At 39.2% G+C, this 10,898-nt stretch overlaps 1 protein-coding gene and 1 long non-coding RNA gene across 2 annotated transcripts; one reads left to right on the plus strand and one right to left on the minus strand.

The window, feature by feature from the left end:
* Positions 1-1,212: 1,212 nt before the first annotated feature.
* LOC129837447 (uncharacterized) lies at positions 1,213-3,577 on the minus strand. The gene is made up of 2 exons (XR_008756717.1): positions 2,645-3,577; positions 1,213-1,738 (listed from the first exon to the last, which is right to left on the minus strand). It is a non-coding gene; the product is annotated as an uncharacterized LOC129837447 (long non-coding RNA).
* Positions 3,578-4,354: 777 nt separating this feature from the next.
* Positions 4,355-10,459, plus strand: LOC129837808 (homeobox protein Hox-A2b-like). Its single transcript, XM_055904254.1, has 2 exons — positions 4,355-4,918; positions 5,433-10,459. The coding sequence occupies exons 1-2, from the start codon at positions 4,552-4,554 to the stop codon at positions 6,143-6,145; spliced, it is 1,080 nt and encodes a 359-aa protein (XP_055760229.1). The 5' UTR covers positions 4,355-4,551; the 3' UTR covers positions 6,146-10,459.
* Positions 10,460-10,898: the final 439 nt, after the last annotated feature.

Raw genomic sequence — 10,898 nt, forward strand, 5'->3', positions numbered from 1 at the left:
GAAATGGGTTCAAATACTGCCTGAGAGGCAAGTGGTAACATTACATAATATACTGGTCCTGAAAATCCTGAAAGCCTATTATTATTTACACCTTTATGCATTAAATATCAAATAATGATTAAAAAACGATTTAATCAAATCAATCAAACTTTATTTAAAAGGCATTTAAAATCTCATCACATGTTACAGTAAAACATGAAAGAATTAAAAGCAAACCAGAAGCAATACAATAGATGAATAAAAGAGCAATAACATCTCTGATTAAATGCCAAGCTAAAAAAATTGTTTTTTTTTATAAACATGATTTGAAAAGGGACTAAATATGTCTTCATAACTACAAAACACGTTTGAAAACAAATGACGTTGTTAAATCATTCAGCACAAGGCCTTGTCGTCTCCTGACCCAATTCCTGGACGCCCTCCCTCTTAACACGTGCCTTGATGTTCAGTCAGAGAGGGAAGAGGAAGCAAGACATCCCACTCCCTATTTTTTTCTGGTTCATGTACAGTCAATGAACTAAGCAGATCAGACCCATCCGCTAATGCACTGGTGCCTATGGGAGAGCCACTACGTTAAGAAATGACAACTTTTTTTCAACGGTTAACGGCCTGAGTGGGACGTCTTTATTTATTCACCATCTTCGGTTCAGTGAAATACTCCTCTCAGCAGAATCCATTTTATACGGTCATATCCGGGACCAACATAGCAGCATAATTTCCTAGACCTATAGGCTCTATTCATAAGGTATAAACCCTATAGCTACACGAAGGGAGTATGACTTACCATGAATTCATATGTCCGGCTATGTAACTACACACTCATGTCCTCCTTTGAGCTGTGTCTGTGTGGGGGAGGTTTATCTACAGAACAATAGCATATGTGTAGGTGGATAGTCATCTCTCTAGTCCCACTCACTACCATCGCCATTGTGAATGATCCTCCTCCCCACATACACGGACCTACACATGTTTCTAATGGATACCCAGTCTTATCCATCCTGTCTTGCTACTCCACTCCTATCCCACTGCAACATGTCTGTTCAGGAATACTCCATATGTTATGTGTTTAGTTCCTGTTCCATGATAAGAATGTCCCATCGCTATTTATTCCCCCAAAGGGCTTAATGCAGGTATGGATTACATTGTCATACCGGTCCAACAATTATTCGACTCGACTGATTATGATTCATTCATAAGACAAAACATAACATCCATGTGAGAGAACGTTTTATTGTGCTCAGGAAATTCAGGAATAGAAATAAGACAATGCAAACATCAAACTATTAACTGACCTTTCATCAATGTCATCTGTCTTCGATCTAACAATGAACTGACTTGAAGCGAATTCGCCATAAAACAGGATCCTTTCTTTTTTAAACAGGAAACGTCAAAGTAAAAATGATCAGATATCAGCTAGATTATTAACATTAATTACAATGAAAACATGATTAATGTCTGGTTATTCTCGCTATTATATTGATCCCAAAATGAACAGGCCTAGTGCAGCTATTCTGCTACTGCTTGGTACTGCTGTTGATAACCATTTACATGTGGAATAGTAAAGTATTCTAACAACATAATCTGGAAACGTTTACTTTCATCCAATAAGTAACCTTAGTCCTCGAAGAGAAAAAAGGTTAACTTCTAGTCCATTTTTGTTCTTCCTCCCACGCCTCCCAGGTGTCTCGTCTTGTCTTGACGGGGGGACAGACGGTTAATGTAGCTCATGTCCCCTACTCTGCCAGATACACATCACAATGAAGTTAAGCTTCATTCAAACAAAAATGTCACATTGATTTATGCAGCTATATCTCGGTTTGAAGTTGACACACAAACAATAATTCAAGCCGTAAAATTGAAATGAAAAGGATAAAAGTAAACAATTTTTTGTTTAGTAAAAGTGCATCTGTAATAATAAATTACGTCTATGTTCATATATATTATTGATATAACAAACTAAATTAGGATCGAAAAATATTATTTTTAATTATTCGATCGATTCTCTGTATTCCTCACACAATTTTTAACACGGGCTAGACCTATTTTGTGGCTACACCTCGTATCTGAAAAAACATCTGATATCCAAATAAGCTTGAATGGTTGACACCTACCATATAAGATATACATCTTTGTTCTAAAATTAAATATGTACAAATGTTTCTCGAGTAAACATAGTCAATATCCTGAGCGTTACATCTGTTTGGATTATTAATGCACTGGTGATATTTTTATGATGAAATTATTACCATAATGTGTCTCTCTGATGACAATTTGATACTGTATTAGGCCTATGTGCAAATATAAACTTTAATCATAACAAATAAATCACATTTTCGTATAACCTATGGGCTTCTCTCATGGCATGCATATATTTTATTGTTCTCCATCCCGGACATTTTGGAATAGAGAAACACACGATCTGCCTGTCGTGCTCCGAAGGCAATGCAAGATAGCCTATATTGCAATTAAATATCAAAACAACAATATTGTCGGTTATTTGAAACACGAAATACAGTAAGAGAATGTTTTTAGAAGTTATGACAAGATGATACCATATATATACATTATATATATTATGGTAGCCCAAAGACAGAAACTGCGTGGGATTGAATGGGATTTTTGCAGAATGCCAACACCCACTCACCTCTGCAGACAATAGACGCCGTGGAAAAGCAAGTCCATTCCATTTTTTCTCGCCATCTCAGTCAATCCACTCTTTTGCTGCTATTTCCCACTAACGTTGTTCTTTTGAAAACGAAAATGTTGTAGATTTTCCTTCCATTTATCAAAATAAAGCAGGATACGATAACCCACCTATAATGTATGTCGATATCATTGTCTGCTCTATGTAGAACATCCATATTCGGAAATGGATTCCTATTTAAGAAACGTCCAAGTTGTGTAGTTTCCCCCCATAAGTAGCAAGTTGTTGCCGTCTTCCTGGCGGCCACATATGATCTAAGGCAGAGTTAGATGGTTGAAATGTGTTCTTAGGGCAAGGAGCTGTCAGACCTTTTGGCGAGCAAGATTGATAACGTGCAGGCTTTCCAGGCTCTTTGTTTGGAATATAAGCAATAAACAGCCCGGGGCCTACCACTTTTTCAAAGTTCAAGACAGGGAGGAAGACAATATGACATTTTTTTATTATTAACAAAGAATATAGATCTTATTGTTTCACTTCAAATCAGGATGTTTCTATGGGAGGTGAATGGGAAGGCATCTATCCCTAGTACTATTATAACCAATTGTTAAAATATTGTGCAATAGACCAATTCTTAGGTGTCAGTAATACTGATGACAATAAAGTATTAAATACGGATCTGGGACCATTCAACTTGAACAAAGACCAATAAATGTATAATTTGAGGCGTAAAACTCGTGCGTAAGCGCGTCACTCATTGTGGATTACATTCTCAATGTTATTTTTCTTCAAAATATTGTGTCAGTGGCTACTCTTCCTGTGTCAGTAGGCCTATATACGTCTCTCAGCCACATGCATTTTCTATTTCTGATGCAATTCAACGTTGACAGATTTTGATTGGTGGATTAAAGGGATTTGAAGCAGCTGCGTCTCCAGAAATATGATGCAAGTTTACAACCACGTGCCACACTGTAATATCTCCATACAATAGGAGTAGGTCACCAAAAACATGCAGACATTGATTTCATGCATCCCGTGATAGTTCCACATGCAAACAGCACTTTATTCCTAATATATCTGTGCTCAGTTAATGGCTTTCCATGAAGGCAACAAATGTATCAATAATAATATTTGTAAAATATTTTATACATTTCTTTACAAAGTCTGACATGAGAACAACAAGTAATATGTGGGTGACTATTAAAGAAAGTCCTCATCTTTAAAGGTATTCAGATTCTTATAGATTCATATTCTTGGAAATATCAAGACCTACGTTTAGAATACAAACTTTACAGACTATGCAAAAATATTTATCTTTCTCTCTCAGAATGAAAAGGAGGGAGACGACTGCTCGGTTGTGTCTCTGTGCACCACTGCAGAGCCACAGGCTTGGTCAGAATTATTTTTCTGATTAACGAGTTAACTTTGATAATGACTGCGTCTTTAGTCGTTACATTAAGACATAAACCCGGGACAATGAGGTGTTGGATCCAAAGCGCGCGCGCGCGCGCACACACACACACACACACACACACACACACGCACACACACACACACTTCTTAAATGAACTATCCTCCATTCGGGGACAGTAGTGTGTGTAAATAAAGCAGACTAGACCCTACCCCCAGAACTAGGCGTTACCTATCCGACTTTCTCCATCAATCACAGAGGACAGTGGCTTCTTTTGATTAAACCCCAAATTGTCATTGGGCAGAGGTAATCATGTGACAAGTAATACGGTCCAATTTCAACGGTGTCTCCATGAAAGCAATATAGTTTAATGGCAACGCTGTCCCCATACGGCCGTAATCAGCAACATTGTTGGAAAACACTTGTCACGAAATTTCATAATTTTCTCCTCGCCCACAAAATTACGAGCGGTGACTTTTCCAAGACAAGAAGATAGGAGATGAATTACGAATTTGAGCGAGAGAGCGGTTTTATCAATAGTCAGCCGTCGCTTGCGGAGTGCCTGACATCTTTTACCCCTGTCGGTGATGCATTTCAAAGTTCATCAATCAAGAACTCGACGCTTTCACAGTCGACACTGATTCCTCCTCCTTTTGAGCAGACCATTCCCAGCCTCCACCCGGGCAGCCACCCACGCCACAGCCGGTCAAAGCAGAATCTGAATGGAGTCTGTAGCCCTCTGCCAGCCGCATCCCTACCCCCGGAGTACCCTTGGATGAAGGAGAAGAAAGCCTCCAAGAAAAACCACCAGACTCCTGCCACAGCTACAACTCCCGACACTGCGCCACTTCACTTCTCTCCCCAAGGTAAGACATGATTGATTAGCCTATCTATTGCCTCTATTATATTTTAATGAAATTACAGTCTGGGTAGGTAGCCCATTAGCCTATCAAAATGCAAAGGTCTGTCTGGTCTCAACATTCTATTTTGGGGGTAATTCTCTCTCATGACTTGCAGACTATCTATTAGCAAAAGTGTAATTATTTGAACATTCTCAGTGGTCAGTATGCTGCTGACAGTGGAAGAATGTTAATGTGTGACAGTAATGAAGAGTGATAGATTACTCTTACTGCAGGCCGACCGACCGGCAGCTGGCATGTTCATTAATCTTCACGCCAGTCGGCCTGGTCCACGCAGACCCATCATATTCTGCTCTGGGCTCATAAATCGTTTCAGCGCGGTGTCTGTGCTCCCACAAACTATTTGCTGGGAAGCCCAGTAGAAACTCCATGTTTTATTTACCAACTGCTATTTATATATTTATATTCAATCATCAATTGCTTTTTGTTGTATTGGTTGAACATTTGAAATGTGTTTCAGGGTCGCCAGAGATTGCAGAGAGCGGTGGCGGGGGATCTCGGAGGCTGAGGACAGCGTACACCAACACCCAGCTATTGGAGTTGGAGAAGGAGTTTCACTTCAACAAGTATCTGTGCAGACCCCGGCGGGTGGAGATAGCCGCTTTACTGAATTTAACTGAGAGGCAGGTGAAAGTCTGGTTCCAGAACCGCAGGATGAAGCACAAGAGACAAACCCACTGCAAGGAGAACCAGAACGGCGAGGGGACATTCACTAGTCTGGAGGACGGGAGAGAGGAGGACTTCGAACAGGCTGGTAACAATGTAGGCCTACCCGCCGGCGCGCTTCTGGAGAGGGGAAGCTGCTCTGTTCACCAGAATACCTTAACTTCACAACAACAGTCTCAGAATGCACACAATCACAATGGAGATTCCCAAAGCTCAACTGCTTCGCCTTTAAACAGCGATGACAAAAATCTGAAACATTTTCCTAACCCGGCACCCACTGTTCCTATATGCGTGTCAACAATAGGCCCGGACTGCGCATCTGGCGGGGACAATGCCCATTCCCCGGCCCTGGACGTCTCTTTGCAGGACTTTCACGTTTTCTCATCGGATTCCTTCTCTCCAAGTTTGTCAGATTCTATAGATAGTCCAATGGGTTTATCATCTGAAGGTTTCGATTTTTTCTCAGAAACGCTTACAACAATCGACCTGCAACACTTGAGCTACTAACTATTCTAAAAGAGAAAACAACTCAAACATCTTAGTTTAGGAAGAGCTTCCTATCTTCCATGTCCTTACAAATAACTGGCTTCCGTTTTTATTTTGATGTAATTGCCTAATTAATTAATACATGGCTCCAATGAGGTAAGTTTGAAAACAATAAATTCATCAATTGTATAGTTTTTTTTAAAGATGCCAATATTATGCCTCCAAATAATAATATACAACATCTTTTCATTTTAGTATCATTTTCAGGTACAATAATGTTATAAATAGCCTATTTTCTTAGAATAAAACTGTGCTTATTTACGAGAGATACTCATCATCATGTCCTTTACTATTTTCCATTCACTTGAACGTTTGTTTCCATTACTTAAACAATTTGGTTTTAATTTAGCATGCAATGGGTCTGAAAATAATTGTCTCAATATTCTTAGAATATTCTTAGATTTGAGACATATTCTTACAAAGAATATTGTTTCAACAAGTGATCTTTTTATGATGAAATCTTTCATTCAGAATGGCAGGCAAAACTCTTCCTCCTGAAATATATCAAGTGGTTTTAAATGGACAATAGTGAGCGGATTTTATCATCTCATAAACGGAAATCACAAATATAAACTACTGAACCGACACTGCGATAATTTCCAAACATAATTTCACCCCAAAACAATAAAATAACAGACTTAGAATACTTCCAATAATAATAGGCTACTTCTAATGAAGTTACAATAAATATTTTCCAACTGTAGCTTGTTTTGCTCTTGAATATTTTCCCTGGAAAGTAGCGATGATTGAATTAGCCATAGGCTATGGACTAGAGCTGTTGAATGAGACATAGATTACATTGTTTCTGAGTCCATAAATCACAGTAGTTTATGATTGAGGACGTCATTAAAGAGATTAATTGCCGTAGTACATGCGCAAATAAAAACAATCTTCCTATTGGGGGATACCGGGAGTCCTCGGCCAAAAGCTGTAACTTTGTTGACGTTCTACAATTACATTTTATAGCCTATAAAACTTACATCTTGGGGAGGAGGGGGAGTATAGCCTACTACTTCACACTACGTAATTCAATCCGCTGTTCAAAGAGATTCATGTTTTTTGCCTCTTTAAATCTTTATTTCTTTATTTTTACAGTATTTAAACTAAACAATTAGTGTCGACTACGTAGTTATTATTTCCCAACTAAACCCAGTCTGTTAATTGACTAGGCTATATGTTTGCAATTAACATATTATAATATTACTAAATAGACTAGGAATAATGTGCACTTGCTGAACGGGTAAATTAAATCCATGGCACTGTTTATTATGATTATATTTAATATATGGAAACGTATTATGATCACTTTTCAGACTATTTTGGTTGAATATTTTAACACAATTCGTTGATTACAATACGACATGCTGTAATCCTAGCCTAGTCTACCATGTCAATGGTAAATCACTGCTCAGATAGGATGCTCTAAATCTGATAGTTCCTCTACAAATCGGTATAGGCCTAGTGAATAAAATATAAGATAGGGATATCCAATTAAGGGTACAAAAGACTATTTTCTTTCACAATGATTAGGCCCTGTATCACAACACCAGACGCACTAACAATGGCATAGTGTGCTAGGCTACGCTAGACTAGAGCGTGCTTATTTTAGTGGGCCTGCGGATAGGGGGATACGGTCAGACCACCGCCATTTTCTACGACTACACCATCGAACGGTCAGCATGCTGTCTGACGCTAGTTATTAGCTGTCTTTCAAACAATAGTATGCAAATACATTGTTTTTTAAAAAAAATCTAATTTACGACAAATTCCGTTCTTTAATGTAGGATTATATTGAACAAATGTGACAGAAACATGTTTAAGAAAATACATTTGGTCGGGGATGGACTATAAATGTAGCCTAGTAGCCTGTAGCCTTCTGCCATACAATCTATAGTAGGTCCTTTTAAACTAAATATGCATTATTGAGAGTAAAATCGAAAAATGTAGTCTATGAAACAATTGAAATTAAATTATAATCTCTATAAATCTAATCTGAAGAGTGCAACAAATCATGCTCTTGTAGTCTTGTCACAAAAATTCACAAAGGTAGACAAGTAATAACTAAGATTATCTGGCTGATATGACAATGATACATTTATTGGGTTGAATCCATTGAATCTCACCCAAAAAGTGCATTATTCCTTTCCCAAACGGCAACCTATTCCCTACACTGTAAAACCGGATACATTCTGGCTACTCAAACATTTAGAAGAAACAATTACCTAAAAACTTAAATAGCTGAAGTGAGCAGTACTACCTTCCTATGAGTAATAAAAATGCATTTCTTTTGAGTAAGGTATACTTAAATTTAACGCCACCATTAAGCCACGCCTCCAAGAATTTCTCAGTGTGCCTCGCCTTTTCGATTGAATTGAAGAGTTACCACCCACGACTGTATTTGTTAGTGACAGAGACATCGTTGTAGAATTTGTTCAATTTCAGTCCGAGGGCATTCACTAAGTGTGTTCTTAGGGGAACATTATAATTGAACCATTACATATATCAAAAGGCCTCATACAGTGGCCTGAAACTCATAGTTTACAGGCCACATCGGGCCTGCAAGTAGGGTTGTAAAATTCCTTACATTTTTCCAGTAATCTTCCAACCAGGATTTCTGGTAAACCTAGGAAATTCACCAGAATTTTGCAACCCTTACTGTCAATCATATTATACTGGCTTGCAAAGTGATGTGTAATTCCTATTGGAATCTAGCCAGCATTAGGCTATCCAACAGTTGAAATGTGTATTCACTTGCAACCTACATTCATAATGACTGCCAGTGGGAGCCATTTAAACTGGAACAATTTCAGTAAGGGGTGCAAAAATCCAATGATTGGACTAGTTTAGAAAACAATTATTTATCTTTGATTTATTAAATGTTATGATACACAATCACTGAGTGTACATTCAAAAACACAAATCAAATGAAAAAAAAATCCACCTGCAGTAGAGCATGCTGGTAAATTTTTTAATTTGTTATCATATATCTTACAAATATTTAGTTGGTGTGACTTCTCATTTAGTTGAGTCAGTACCACATCAATATTTTAAGTAATAATGACTAGTCATTGACTTTGAGTACAACTTACTAGAAGTATTTGAGGTAAAAATGCCATCGACTTTACAGTGTATCTAGTGCACTACTGTTTTTTACCAGGGCCCTATATCTCATGTGATTATTCATAGTTTTGCTCATGTCAACTCCACTATGATGTACTACTGTACCCCAGTCCTGTCTGTCCATAACTCCATGATTAGTTTGTCCACAACACTGAAGGGGGACACAGGTGGTGAACTATCATTATGTGAGTTGTGACAGGAGAGATTTGAAGTTAAATGGTAAAAAAATCCTGAGCCGTTTCAAAACACCACCCGAGTAGGTTAATCCCTGTAAGCCGAGGAGGCAGTCAGTCACTTTCAAGCTTTGCTTTTGACTTGAAACAAACTGTAAATGTAACACCTCTGAAACCTCAGCCCAATGCCCCTGCAGGGCCAATGAAAGTCAGTCTGAGGAACAATCAACAGAGCTTGGATCAAGACCTGACTGTGTGCTCCCAAACTCACAGTAGAACTTTCCCTTCAAGTTGCCCTTATGCCTATGTACCTGCACAGTAATAACTGTAGTAACAACATTGTAGATGGACCTGGGTTCAAGTAGTATTTGTTTTTCTTTCAAAGTGCTTCTCTGGCTCAATGGAACCAATGGTATAGTCCCAGAAGTGTAAACCTTGCCCATCTGACACTCACTGCCGGGATAGGATCCCTCACTGCCGGGATAGGCTCAAAGTGTTTGGGAAAAAACGAATACTCTATGAACCCAGGGCTGATTTAGGGCTACCTGGAAGCAGTCCGCCAGCTGCTGTAGCCCTGCCATATACTTTCTGTTCTCAATTTTGCATCCAAATTTAAGTATTGTCTTTTCACCAAAATGCTGTTGTTGACACATGCGAACCCACACACGTACACATACGTTCCTTTTCTGGTGCCAATCAACCAATGTCAGAAGGTAAAACATTGGTAACTGACCTAATTCAGGACCTGAAACCAGATGAAAAACACAGTGAGCAGCGAGTGCAGTGCATTGTGGGAGAGGAGATCCGACACCGTTCAGCTCTCTCCCTGAAGAGGTCAAAGGTCAGGCCACCTCTCATCTCCCTCACCACACAGGACGGAACCCCTGGTAGGTCAGCTGGGGGTCAACAGTGTGGTCCTATCTGCTGCTCAGGTAAAGGTCAACAGGAATGGAGGATGTTTGAATATTGGTACATTCTTACATTAAAAGGGATATTGTGAATGGTGAGTAATGAGACTGAGTCCTTTTGTTTAGCAGGGCCCGTATCCACAGTGTCTCAGAGTAGGAGTGCTGACTTAATCAGATTTCCCTCTCTATTCATTATTTTGGGCTCCCGAGTGGCGCAGCGGTCTAAGGCACTGCATCTCAGTGCTAAAGGCGTCACTACAGACCCTGGTTCGATTACAGGCTGTATCACAACCGGCCGTGATTGGGAGTCCCATAGGGCGGCGTACAATTGGTCCAGCGTTGTCCGGGTTAGGGTTTGGCCGGGGTAGGCCGTCATTGTAAATAAGAATTTGTTCTTAACTGACTTGGCTCGTTAAATAAAAGATAAAAAAAACAAACAGGCCAAACGGATCCTAGGTCAGCTCTCCTGAATACTGGCCCTGGTCCAGTAGGCCTAGCTATATTCATTCAGTA

This window comes from Salvelinus fontinalis, chromosome 38 (genome assembly GCF_029448725.1).
Source record: "Salvelinus fontinalis isolate EN_2023a chromosome 38, ASM2944872v1, whole genome shotgun sequence".
Classification (NCBI taxonomy): domain Eukaryota; kingdom Metazoa; phylum Chordata; class Actinopteri; order Salmoniformes; family Salmonidae; genus Salvelinus; species Salvelinus fontinalis.